At 38.7% G+C, this 14156-nt stretch overlaps 1 protein-coding gene across 4 annotated transcripts in view; it reads right to left on the bottom strand.

The window, feature by feature from the left end:
- Positions 1 to 906: 906 nt before the first annotated feature.
- ARHGEF37 (Rho guanine nucleotide exchange factor 37) overlaps positions 907 to 14156 on the bottom strand; it is an 87824-nt gene continuing 74574 nt past the window's right edge. For 3 of the 4 annotated variants that reach the window (XM_039352659.1, XM_039352649.1, XM_039352669.1), the window contains 3 exons: positions 13147 to 13342; positions 8481 to 8653; positions 907 to 4233 (listed from right to left, as the gene is read on the bottom strand). In XM_039352659.1, the coding sequence (XP_039208593.1) occupies positions 4027 to 4233; positions 8481 to 8653; positions 13147 to 13342 (576 nt within the window). In that variant the 3' untranslated portion in view covers positions 907 to 4026. The remainder of the gene's footprint in view (positions 4234 to 8480; positions 8654 to 13146; positions 13343 to 14156) is intronic. The other variant, XM_039352680.1, reaches the window with a different exon arrangement.

Here is a 14156-nt window from a genome sequence, read left to right as displayed (position 1 = left end):
GCCTGGAAATTAAAACATACGAAGAACGACTGCAGGACTTGGGTTTAGCTAGTCTAAAGAAGAGAAGAAATAAGGGTGACATGATAGCAGCATTTCAGTATTTGAGAGGCTGCCACAAAGAAGAGGGAGTCAAATTATTCTCCAAAGCACCAGAGGGCAGGACAAGAAACAATGGTTGGAAACTTATCAAAGAGAGAAGCAACCTAGAATTAAGGAGAAAGTTCCTAACAGTGAGATCAATTAACCAGTGGAACAGCTTGCCTCCAGAAATCGTGGGTACTCCAACACTGGAGATTTTTAAGAAGAGACTGGACAGTCACTTGTCTGAGATGGTATAGGTTCTCCTGCTTGAGCAGGGGGCTGGACTAGAAGACCACCAAGGTCCTTTCCAGCTTCTATTCTATTCTATTCTATTCTATTCTATTCTATTCTATTCTATTCTATTCTATTCTATTCTATTCTATTCTATTCTATCCTATCCTATCCTATCCTATCCTATCCTATCCTATTCTATTCTGTATACAATATATATATATGAACTGTAGTCCGATCCATGTAGAGGGCATGGAAATTGTGAAAGGTACAATTGTATCCTCACTATCTTCCAATGTAAACAAATAAGTTACCATTGCCAACTGTTCAAACTATTCTGAAAAGCAATGTACTAGAACGATTAGTCATGAACAGCAGCATTGGGAAACAAGGCAGTAAATATCAACTGTTGCTTTTAATGCCAACAATCTAGTCGTTTCTATTCAAAACATAAAGGGATAGCCAGTTCAAATGTTGCCTGGTATGCTTAAGAGACAAATGAGGTAAGTGAGCCATCTGGTGGTAAAAGAGCTGCATAGCAACATAATGTAGGAAGACACATATTCGGACGAGAAACATGTGCTTACACCGGAATAGTTTGAAAAGCATCTTTAAGTAGAGAGTCAATACTGTTCATTTCTTTCACAGTTAATATAATGCAAATACACTATTGTTACAAATATAAAGAAATTTCTGAATCTCATTATTTTTAGCGTTCAATTTTTGGACTTTAAGACAAAGTTCACAGCAGTTCAATACCATAGGACGTTTCCATAGATTACAAGATGTGTGCAAGGCCATTTCTCACTCATGTAAGCACTTCAGCTAGAATGTACAAGTTATATTGTCACAGTAGTTCAGCTTATTAACTCTAAAGCTGAGATTTGACCCAAAGAATTTACTTGTTGCAAAGTTGACAAACAAAGCAGCAGCTATTTAGAAGATTTAAATACTACAGTAGTTTTTTTTAAAACAACAACAAGGAAAGGGGATTTGGGGGTATAAGGTCACTTCTTGGCCTTTATCCTACTAACCTCACATTACAACAGAGTTCCCCAATCTTTCGGGGGTGGCAGGGGGAGGAGGGAAAGAAGGGATGGTTTTGTGTGTGGGGGGGGGGTGAATGCATACATACATACACACATGCTTACACATGAACACCTGTTACTCGAACGAGTGGGGCCGTAAATGCCTGCGACACTCATGGTGACGTTTGTGCGAACGGGACTGTGCATGCACCCACACCCACACCCACACTCACTGGCCAGCCACTCACGTGGTAGGCCGTGGCCCGGTTGGGATATACAAAGTCAAAATCCAGACACGTATGGGTTGTGTTAAGAGTCAGTTAAAACATCATGTTACCCATTCATCTTATCCTCCATCTCACATAAAATTTTGTATGGCAAAGAGCAAACCCACGAATTATTCAGGAGCCACCCTTGAAGACATCTACCGTAGTTACATTTTTAAACACTGCAAGTTGTCTTATCAGTCACACCCAGATGCATTAAAAGCTTAATGTTTCATGTTATCCTGAGCCTTCAGATCAGTTTATGCATTTATTTTCTATGCTGATACCAAAAGTAATTTGATGTGATTACAGGTACATGGATGTGGGAAGATAAGCATAGTCTCTGGTAGAAGGCACTGAAAAATTGCATTATGCCTCATGTTAATCTCACAGGCACATCCCTTTATTGCACATTCTGATTTCACTGGAAATCAATGTCTGCAGTTGCAATTCTTCTCCTTATTTTAGTGTATAGTTTTTGAAGGGGGAGGGAATATTTTAATAAGAAAGTATCAATTGATAATAAGTTTCTGTATACCATCTTTTTCACTTATCTTCAGAAGGGCCTCAGATTATTTTTCATATGCAAATTTGCTTGCTCTTTTTGGAGAAAAACAAAGACAAATCATATATTGTTTGTGCATTCAAATTTAGTTTTCTGTGTACCTATCAGCTTACTACTTTCACAATTCTAGCAATATTTTGCCATTCCATATTTCTACCTGAAAGTTGGTAACAACCACTTCATGCCAAAAGATAACTCTTAACCATTTTTCTTTTCTCTCCAATATTGTTTTAGTTGAATATGCTTCCAATATTTCAGAATGCCTTTTAGAGCAGTGCTGAATATTTCATATGGTGGAATCTCCACTAATATGTTATAGTGTCTTCCAGAGTTTTCTAACCATTACTGGACTGATACAGCAATAGTAATAGCTTTTAGGCTTATATACTGCCCCATAGTGCTTTATAGTACTCTCTGGCAGTTTACAAGGTAGAAGCAATAATCTGGGTCCTCATTTTACCAATCTCGGAAGGATGGAAGACTGAGTCAACCTTGAGCTCCATCAGGATCAAACTCCAGGCTATGTGCAGAGTGCCTGCGAAACTGCACTTTAAACATTACGCCACCAGTAATTCTCTCCAGTAATGAGAATAGCCATTGTATCACCTCAATGAAGGTTACTTAAAGCAAATATTTATTTGTTAGATTTGTGTACTATCTTTTCTCTAGAAACTAAATACGACTTACATAGCACTATTTTTTCTCCCACTAGCGTAAATCCTGTGAGGTGAGTTGGATATAAGAGAGTAATTGGCTAAAAATCAAGTACTGACTTTCCATGGTTGAGGGCAGACTCAAAACCAGTTTCTCCCTGTTCTTAGTCAAAAACTTTATCACCATAGCCATTTTGTTCAGTTTATTAAGATTTATATATTACTGAAGAGAACAACTAGGCTTATTAATCTGGGAGTTGTATCATAGATCATTGGAAGATTTTGAGCTGATTCCTTTAGCTATTTCTTCACTATCATAAAACCAAAAGGACTTTATATCAGTGAAAGAAGAAGAATGGGGCTTCAATTAGCCCAAGGGGTCTGCAACCTTGACAACTTTAAGACTTGTAGATTTCAGCTACCAGCCAGCTATGGAATTCTAGGAGCTAAAGTCCACAAGTCTTAAAGTTGTCAAGGTTGCAGACCCCTGAATTAGCCTATGGCTCATAGCTTCCTTCTTGTGGTTTCTTGCTAATTGATTGAGATGGGTGTTTTGGAATGAGTTAGGAAGAGACAATTCCCCTTCTAAGCCCTTATTGCACCAAGCACAGTTACATTTAGGTGTCCTGCAGAAATCCTTGCTCTGAGACCATGCATTAATCAAACGCAGGTAGTCCACATTAGTGACTGTCTCGTTTAGCAACAATTCAAAGTTATGACAGTGATGTAAAAGTAACTTTACAACATCTACAACCTTTCCAGGTTTGTAAGGCAAAGGAAAGCTGAAGTAAGATTGTAAGCACTGTTGTGGGTTCACTTAGCAACTGCTTCACTTAATGACAGAGTTGTGGGTCCCAAATGTGATCACTGAATGAGGACTATTTGTAACACAGAAATTATTCTAGATTACTACAAGAACCCTTCTTTCCAATATTTGTCAGCCTTAGATCAAGAAATGCCATCACAACTATAAGTAGCTTATGTACCTACATTCCTTCATAGTTTTTCAATAAATATGGCACAAATTCATGCTGAATTTCTGAAATTGAAACTCACAATATTCCAGAGGCCTCCTGGCCTCATTATCAGCCTCTTTGTCCATTGAATGTCATGAAAGAAAAGGCAAGAGACAGGCAATGAAAATATAGCTGACTTCTAAACCAAGCATCACTTAACAGTTGCATTTACTAAGCCGGAAATGGTCAAAAGGGTAAAACCCATCCAGGTGGCTGTGGGGGTAACACCACCAGGTGATTGGAAGGCACGTAGCCCCTCTGTCCATTCACTTCCACCAAAGACCATTCTTTGTTTCCCTTTTTATCATGGGGTTCCAGCACAGTCACTGATTGGCCAGCTTCCAGACTGACTTCCTGATTGCTCCTGGCTATGAAGGGATAAGCAGCACGTACCTAAGAAAAACAGAAATGCAGTTATAATACAGGATATGATTTTGATCATTATACTACAGGATATAATGCAAAAATAATAATAAGTAAGCCTAGCCAGATCAGTTCTATCCGGATAGGCAAAGCAGCTTTCGGGGATGCCTTTCTGCAAACATCTCAAAGAAGCAGAAATTTATTCTGAAATGTATGGCAAGTAGAGACAGAATAAGTATCTAAATTTGTGGAGTTATGCAGGACACAAATGTATTACTAGTCCAAAGAAATAAGAACCTTTGATTGTCAATTGCCAGCCTGCAGGAAGTGGTAAGTTTAAAGCTGGTGAGGCAAGAATCTCTCATCTTTACACCAGAGAAAGCTATATTGTAAATAAGAGAGAAGAGGCAGAATCTTTCAGAGCCAAGAGACAAATGGTGAAATAAAAAGGGGAGAGAAAGAGCCAGGATTTAAACCTTGAGACTAACATATATGAAGAGCCTGGCTCCTCCTGGGTGTTGTTAGATGAATTTTCTTGCCTGTATGGCTTTCTAATGCTCTGCAGTATGTCGGCTTATGTAACCTTGTGCGATGAATGCTGAGCAGTGAGGGGCATGAATGAAAAGAAAATAAATGGAAGTAGTGGCAGGCATAAAGAACTGTGAATTTTTCAACTCAGTTCTTGATGCTGGGCAAACTCACAGCAAACCTAATGTAAACGTCAAGAGTATTTGAGCCTTGAAATGCTCTTTGCAGTGGTCTCCTAGCACCATCCTAGAGGTAGAGGGAGGGCAACATAAACCCATCTCCCCACTAAAAGAAATCTTTCCAGACCCAGGCAATACAAAGAAAGATTTTCAGGGAAGAAGATCTAGCTTGGCTCTGACCACATTCCCCCACATTCCTGAGGACTTTCTGAGATTGGGCATTATCCACATTGGAAAGCACCAGTCTGGGAGGTTGGTGAGGAAAAGGGGGAGGGTATCTGGGACTGGATTATTCCCTCTGAGAGTTTCCTAGGACTGCACCCAAAATGCATGTTGTTAATGAAGGACTGTTTCTATGTTGCACAGCATTGAATAAGAAGAAAGAGGAAATTGACATTTGCCCAGGGTAGCGGAAATAGAGCAGATTCAGGAGATAATCCTGCTTTGGTTATACTTAGTCTGTTTCAGGAAACTATGGAATTTGATTTCAGATAAGGAATTGAGAAGCCAGTGAGCTGTTATTTTGATTTTTTTTTTTTTTAGCTTCACAATGCATCTCTGGTAATTGCACTTTTCCTCCTTGTTTTCATGATGTTGTCTTCATCTCCTTCTCAGCTGGGCTGCAGGGAAGAGCAGAGATCTATCTTCTGCAGAGTCCTTTGTTTGTGCTACTCCCGACTGGCACTTTCCAGGCCATACACAGACTCCTTATGGATATTGCTTTATTGTCCTTCAAAAGAATATTTCACCTGCTGTTCTTGAGAAATCCCTTGCTCTGTGCTGAGCAGATTGATTTAAATGGGGAAGGAAAGCTACAATATTTTAAATGGGGAAAGAATACTATAATATTCAGTGTTCTGGGTTCTGTCCCCTTTGGGTCCATTACAAGGTTTTCTGTTGGTTTTACCAGTAAAGAGTTTCATGTTGCTGCACCATTTACTATTATCACTTTGGGAAGTGGGTATAAAGCAATTTTGTTCACTCCATATCAGCATTAGGTGATAATATGTACAGACCAATCTCACTTGCATGCTCATGGCTGCAAACTAACTCCTTCTCGGCGCTGCCAACTACAGCATTAGAACTGGGTTTCTTGCTCATGTGTAGCCCTTATTCTTCTGCTCATTCTCCTTCTTTACCCTGTGTTCCTCTTCTGGGCCTCTTACCTGTTAGATGGACTATTTGTAACTATGGACTTAGTACTTTCTCAGAAGATCCCTGGACTGAAATTTAGAAGCAGCTCATCTGAAAGCTCCAGAGGAAGGACATTTATAAAGTGGGGGTGAGCTTCTCCCAATTCAATAGGTTTATTTTACCTTTTTTTTTTTAGGAAAAGAAGCTTATTCCATTCAGGTTTAGTGGCACTGGGTGATGACTTATCACTGTTACAAAATTGTATAATAGTCTCCTTCACTGCTCAGTGTTCTCAGGGTCCTGAAGATGCAGTTCTTACAGCAGTTTCTGTAATGCACGATCATTATTTATGATGCCTGGGGGAGTGCCAATTTGCTTACAATGCTCTAGCTTTAATAGCACTAGCTGCCAGGATGAATACCATTGTTCTATGCTCATATGCATGGGCCAATTACAGTAGCATGATTCCAGAAGTCCACCCTGATCAATGTGTTCTCCATGGATGTTGCTGGGGTGCTGGTTGCCGAGCTGCTCTTTAAGTTCTTGGATTTCATCTTGGTATCTTGTGGCTGGTGCTGGAATTCCTGAGGTTTTTACTCTTGGATGGCTTTGACCTACATACCTTGGGGGAGAGGTCAGATGTAGCTCTTTGTGCTCATGGCCTTAATGGCAAACATCAACTTGTCACATGTAAATTGCAGCCCTAACTTTTGCAAGAGGACACAAGCTAGATCTGGTCTTTATTTTGAAGCACATGAGATGTGATCTGAAGATGGAAAGCATTAATGGCTGTCCTTTGGGACACTCTGGAGCCCCACAAGGATGGAGGACTGGTTAGAGCCATCCACCCATCCAGAGGGCATTTAGGGAAGTACCCCACAATCTGGCAGCAGTTACATTTCAGAGTAGTCAGTCCTTAGAATGTGGCCAGAGATGATGAGATTACTCCCATGAGGCTTTCCCCCAATTATTGATTCAAGCGATTCCTTAATTTAATAGAGAACTGATATAAGTGGAGGGATGGAAAAGGGATCTAAAGCAGGGGTGTCAAACTGCTGCCCCACGGGCCAGTTTCATCATACCAAAGCCGCGCCCACCCCATTGCCAGCAATGCAAAAAGAGTCGCGATATGTCGCGACATGTCATGTGACGTGGAGAGTTTGACACCCGTGATCTAAAACAATAAAGGTATATAACACCAAACATTAATGAAAGTTCACGTTTCAGTCTACACAATGGTGCTAAGAATTGCAATGTAGCAGTTCTTCTTTTCACTTATTTCATCTGCAGATTTGTGCTGGGTTATATACAATATTTTAGGGAAAGATAGACAGGATGAAGTGACTGCAGGCAGGCTGGATGAATTTGCAGATTTCTGACAAATAATTTCACTTGATAGGATTTTCTGTCATTTGAATTTTACCATTTGCGATTTGGATTCAGGCCCCTCTTTGCTCTTTCAAATAGCTAGGCAGGGTATGGCTGGCTGGATCTTGCTAGATTCAGGAAGTATTCAAATGGTTCTCCAAATAAGGAAGTAATGCCATTTTACTTTGAAAGAAGCAGTAGCCAGTTCTGGATCTAGTTATGTTTAATTAATTTTGCCTGGGGTTCAATCTCCCTGTTTTAAAGAATGTAGCTGAAAAGATGGTAGGGAATCAGAGGAACATCATACAAAAGATCTTGCTGGAAAGAGGTTTTCTAGATCTTTTCCAGTTGGGATTCTAGTTATGAGACAGAAATAGTATTAGTCGTGGTGGTGAATAATTTTCATTCGGAGTTCATGAGGACTAAACTTTTCAGGGTCCTATTACAGCTTTGACTCTTGGCTCCTACACAAGCAGCTAGTGAATGCCCAACTCTAGCTGGAGTGTCTGTTCTGATCTTATGTATTGTTAGACATAATCATATAAACTAATCCATCGTGTGACTGCTACTTCTTATCAATCTTTGTTTTTGTTTTCATTGCTCATTACAGGTTTGTTTTTTTTCATTTAACCAATACCTTACTAGTTTCCAAATCTGACCCACATTCAGGTTTCCCTTTATAAATGTCCCAAGAGTGAGTCAGCATATCTGGCCTATTCCATATAATAATAATAATAATAATAGTAAAGTTGGAAGGGATCTTGGAGGTCAGGCAGGAAACCCTATACCATTTCGGACAAATGGCTGTCCAGTCTCTTCTTAAAAATCCATTTGAGATCATAACAAACTACTTGAAAAAAAAAATCACTTGAGAGGCATACCCAAGTTTGCATCCTGAAATGGCCCTGTTAAAATATAAATCAGCATAACAGGACAGGAGATCCCATTATCTGCCAGTCTCTCGCCATAAATTCACTGCCTGTTCACAACTCATACTATTGTCCTTAAAAATCAGAGCAAGAAGAAAGAGAAGGAGAGGTGCTGCTGAAGAGATTGAACTTTACTCACCTGCAAAACTGGAGTGCTGAAGTACACCGGGGGGTTGGGAGTTTGGGGGAAATTGTAAGTAGGATGCATTTTCTCAGCAGCATCACCCTGGGGCAACGTTGTTGTTCTGGGCTTTGGGCTGGGGACATAATGGTACCGTTGGAGCTTTCCAGGTGACACGTAGCCTCTTGGACCTGCAGGGTATACAAGACAGGTAACATTAAGCTGAAGGCTAGACTGCTGACAAGAAGTGGAGCGTTCCCTTGTTGTTTATCAACTAGCAGATGGCTATACAGTAATGCCAATGAAAGCAGTATGAACTTGACATAATTGGAAAAGAATGGTGTAGAAGTAACGATTTGATATAAAAAGGAATGGAAAAAAAGACAGCATTTAGTGTAGGGAAGAAGAGAGGATGTGTACTAATGAAAAGATGTGATTTTTACAAGAGTTTTTGGCAGAATGTAGTCTGTGCTATTTTAAATCAAGGCCAGGAGGAGATATTTTTGAATATATTAAAATTTTACAATCATATAAAAATCCTAATGTTACAACCACAATGGCTAAACTTTTAACTATGGCTATAGAAGTAAGGTTTTTATTCATTTTAATTAATTTTTATTAATTCATTAATGACTGCATTTTGAAATGCTTAACATAATATCTATCAACTTATTTATCTCAAACTGTTTTATTGAGATAAATACTTTTTATTGTACCGTATCTGCATTTTCTTATATGTGTCTTTCAGCTTAATAATAGCACTTAGCAATAGCACTTAGACTTATATACAGCTTCACAGTGCTTTACAGCCCTCTCTAAGCAGTTTACAGAGTCAACCTATTGCCTCCAACAATCTGGGTCGTCATTTTACCAACCTCGGAAGGATGGAAAGCTGAGTCATCCTTGAGCCAGTCAGGATCAAACTGCTGGCAGTTGGCAGAATTAGCCTGCAATACTACATTCTAACCACTGCGCCACCACGGCTGTTAGACTATAATATGATTATGTCATGTCATGTTATAGAAAGGAAAGAAGACGAGTGGGCTAGATGACAAAAATTAGCACAAATATAATGAATGGAGACAAGAAGGGGAGATACAGAGCTATAGAATTAGAGTAAGGCCTGGAATTTGGAAAAAATACATTGTATATAGAGAATGAGACATTTAATATCGGGAAAGAAAGGCAAGAAAAAAGAGAGGAAAGGAACTGGTTGGAGGACAAAGGCAGAGAATGATAGAAAAGTCAGTATTAAAAAAGGGGAGAGTGAAAGAAAGGAACAATTGAGGTTCTACTCCTGGTTTAGGCAAGGTTCAACCAAGGGACAGGCAACCTGTAGTTCAATGACTGATTTTCTGGTTGTTGAAAAGAATACTCTTCCTTCACCTCTCTCTGTAGTTACTCCCCGCTCCCTGCAGTCTGGACAATGACCGTCTCATTTTCTGGCTATCAGGACTATAGTACAGTTGTTGTAAAAAGGCATCTTTCCTGTCTTTTGCAATTATCTAATGCATGCAGAATCTGGCAGGGGAACTTACAACACCTGGGCTACTTCAGCTATCCTACCACTGCTCTAGTTTTCTTCCTGATATTTGATTTTCACTGTTCAGAGAGTAAGCAACTCTCCCTTTAATTAAAACCATTTAGGTGTCTTTTTTTTCCTATCACCTCCTAGTTACTCAGATAAATCAGGGGAAACTGTCTCAAGGGGGGAAGTCCAATTCTCATTAATAAAATGCAATTGACTAGGAATTATATTCTTAGTGGGAACTAATAAAATATAACTGCCTAAAATAATGTAATCAAATTAAAGGTCCATTTAATCCAATACCCTGCTTTCCAGTGTAGTCAACTCTTGATCTCTGAGAAGCTCAGTGACTAGTATTTCAATTCACCCAACTATAGAAAGGCATATAAAGGCACCTGTTCAGTAGAAAACACTCAGTTAAGCTAGAAGAATGACAAAACACTGGATGTGTCTTAATCTATTTTTTTAAAAAAAAAATTAATGGATTTACAACGCAAATAAAAACTATACTGAAAAGTTAAAAAATCTGCCAAAGGAAGAACTACAAGTTCCTTTTTTTTCTTCCACATTAGCTAAACAGACTATCCGGTCACCTGTTACATGAGCAATAGCACTCTATAATAATCTTCTCCAAATTGCTGAACTCCAGATCGGATAGGATTATAATTCCCCTGATAACCAGCCATAGATTTAGGAATTGTAATCCAACACATCTGGAGCCCACCAGATTAGGTTTAATGAAATATTCTGTGGTTATGATTTTAGCTTCTTATCTGATGCAGTAGGGATGTAAAAGATATCAGACACAGATTTATTTTATATCAAAAGGCTGCACTTCATCCAAGACTGTTCTGCAGCCAGATCACTTTACCCATCCCTTTTTTACCTGCTAAAAAAGGTCTAAATGCGTTTTATAGATGGCACCTTGACCCAAAGAAAATGTCCATTATGTACCCTAATCTACAGCCGAAATGCTGGAGATGTGGATATTTGGATGCTACCTATTACCATATTTGGTGGACGTGTAAGCATATAAAAGCTTTTTGGATTAAGATATGGTGGAATATTCAAAGAATTTTTAAAAGGAGGGTAAAATTTACTCCGCAATTATTTTTACTAGGTATTGTTATTGACTGTGATGCTAAGGAGGTTATATTGATGTTAAATTTGATTACAGCCGCTAGGTTGTTAATAGGACAATATTGGAAGAAGGAATCTTTGCCTACTTTACAAGAATGGTTTCATAAAGTTTCGTATTTGGCAGAAATGGCAAAGATTTCGGCTTTCTTAAAGGAGCAATCTCAAGAAAAAATTTTTGCGGTATGGGAAAAATGGATAAATTTTATACAACATAATTTGGATATGAAAAAATATTATTTAGCCTTTTTATAATTTGTAATGATTGTTTTTTCTTTCTTTCTTTCTTCTTTTTCTTTTTTTATATATATACATTTTTTATGTATTATTATTCATATATTTTTTTTTATATATATATATGCTTTATTCTTCGTCTACTTTCTTCTTTTCTTCTTTCTCTCTCTCTCTTCTCTTTTTATTTTTTTTTTTCTTTTTTAGTATATATTATTCATTTTAAAGTTTATGTTATGTATATTATTATTATATATATTATTACTGTGATTTTTATTATTATTATTAATTATTTTATAAATTGCAAATGTTATTTTTAAAATATTTGTTAAATAATCCTATATTCAGTTCTGGGAAGTCGGGGGGGGGGTGGGGTGGTTGGGGAGGGGGGGGGTGGATTTTTATTTGTAAAACTTTTGAAAAATTTCAATAAAAAAAAGGTCTAAATGCCAGTGCATGTTTTTTAAAATAGTCCTTTTGGATCATTTGAATTTATAAGTGCATCTTTCCTCAATACCACCTTCCGTCATGTAAGGATTTGTTACAATTAAAGCATACATAATTCAAAAAATATAAACCAGGTAGGTAGACCAGGTTGTATAGGAAACAGCAAATATTACAATATAGCCATACAATCAGCCATCAATGCATAAGCAAAATACAAAAAAATATTTTGACTATAAACACACAACTTCCTTCAGTTGAGTTTGACTTTTATTGATTTTAGGACATACCCACTTATATTCATGTGAAAAAGAAAATACATCCTGACTAGCACTGATGATATTACCTAGTTTGGGTAATGAAATGTCTGCAGGAAAACAAGCAAACTCAGAGAGCACTAAGAACCCCTTGAAAATATGTAAAAATCATAAAACACAAAGGGGATGTATCAGGACATAGTAAAAACCACCTGATCTGTAGCAGTTTTTAAAAGTAGGTAAATACAGATGAACAACAACACATGGCATATATTATGTTATCATTTATTTACAAGCCCTGAGGATTCCTGATAATCTCCCATCCAGATCTGATCCTACTTAGGTTTTTGAGGTAGATATCTTATACAACCATGGATTTTTTAAAGGCAAGTACAATGGGGAAAAAATCATTACTTTTCAAATTTCACAAAACAGAATAATGTGTGACACACAGACTGGGTTTAGATCAGGGGTCCCCAACCACATCCCCATTTTTGCTAGGATCCATAGACCCGTTTGCACATGCACATGGGGCTAGAGGCAGCTGCTAGCATCTGCACAAATGGGGCCACTAGTGCACATGGGAGTTACGTGGACCATTTGCACATGCACATGGGTGCTAGTTGCGGTAGTGGCAAGCTCCTGCACGCATGTGCAAACGGGGCCGCTAGCACCATGTGTGTGCGTGCAGTCCCATTCACACGCAGCTCCGTTCACACGTGTGCATGCATGCATGCACACAAATTTCCCAGCTGCTCCCTTTCCCTCTGGGCTACCAGCATGAAAAGGTTGGTGACCTCTGGTTTAGACTGATCAGACCATCCCAATTTACCACTCTTGGTAACAAAGAAAAGAGGTCCTCGGTGCTCTTTTGAGCTCGGTTGTTTTCTTGCAGAGCATTCATTACACAAACTAGGTAACATATTCAGCCTTGATGATGATTACCTAGTTTCGGTAATGAAATGTCTGCAAGAAAACAACCAAGCTCAGGCAGCACCAAGGATCCTCATTTCAACCCTGAGCTACAAACATTCTCCTTTACGGCTCCAAAGGAAAGGGTTCTGGGTGGTTGCAATGCTGACAGTACCTCCTGAATCTACCAGCCATCGGTTTGTGTTGCCCTTGGAGTCCATGCCATGCAAAAAAGCCACTATTTGCCCCCTCTGCAGAGTCAGGTCCATATCTTTGCAGCCACTGGTTTCGCTTGTCACCTGGTACAACTTATCTGGGCCATGTTTGTTCAGAAGCAAAAGGACCTTCTTCTCCTCTGCAGAGCTAAGAGGCTATTGAAAAGGCAGAAGGAGAAATGAGTCAGAAACGTATCCCCCTGTGGAAGCAACATGCTACTGTGTTTGATGCACTTATATGCACAAATCATAATGAAACAAGGTGCTGATGCATCTAACCAAAAATATCCTAGAACAAGGTGTGACAAATCCTGAAAGTCAAGCATATTTTGCACGCTAAGTTTCAGAAAACAGAGAGAGTAGGCAATTCTGCAAATGGGGTAGAGTCGGACTGCAAGAAATTGGGCACTGGGAAAAGGAGAAAGAAAATTAGTCTCATCTGCTTCTGATACTACCAGTTCTATTTCTCCTGCAGAGCAAAAGAGCAATACATTTGCTTGAGACAGCTGCTGCTGAATCTTAGTGCTATAGCCTTTCAAACCATCAGACTGATCTAAGGTCAACTACTCTGAAAATTGTCAGTAGGCTAAATATAACATGCCTAAATTAAATTAAAAAAAATGCAAAGCATAATAATTGTCTACTTGTCACCCTTCCATGGCTGGGGATGCAAATATCTAGAATCTGTCCAGATGTTTTATGTGTACAATTCTCAAATTATAAAGTTTAAGCAACATGGCCAGTAATTTCTTTAATGGCAAGTCATTTAATGGTACTCCAAAATCAACCGGCTAAGATTATCTGCTTTATCGTTCCTAATGCTGCTACTGGCGCTGAGATTGTTTCGGGATTATTAGTAACTGAATTTATTGAGTCAGAAATTGATACAAAACCATCCATTGGCCTACAATTTATACTAACGCCACCATCCGCTGCAGAAATAACATCTATATATACAGCATGTATGGGT

Source organism: Crotalus tigris, unplaced genomic scaffold (assembly GCF_016545835.1).
Source record: "Crotalus tigris isolate CLP2741 ecotype Arizona unplaced genomic scaffold, ASM1654583v1 scf7180000017568.12009008, whole genome shotgun sequence".
In the NCBI taxonomy this organism is placed as follows: Eukaryota; Metazoa; Chordata; class Lepidosauria; order Squamata; family Viperidae; genus Crotalus; species Crotalus tigris.
The sequence above is the reverse complement of the archived record's forward strand: the minus strand, read 5'-3'. Positions and strand labels throughout refer to the sequence as shown.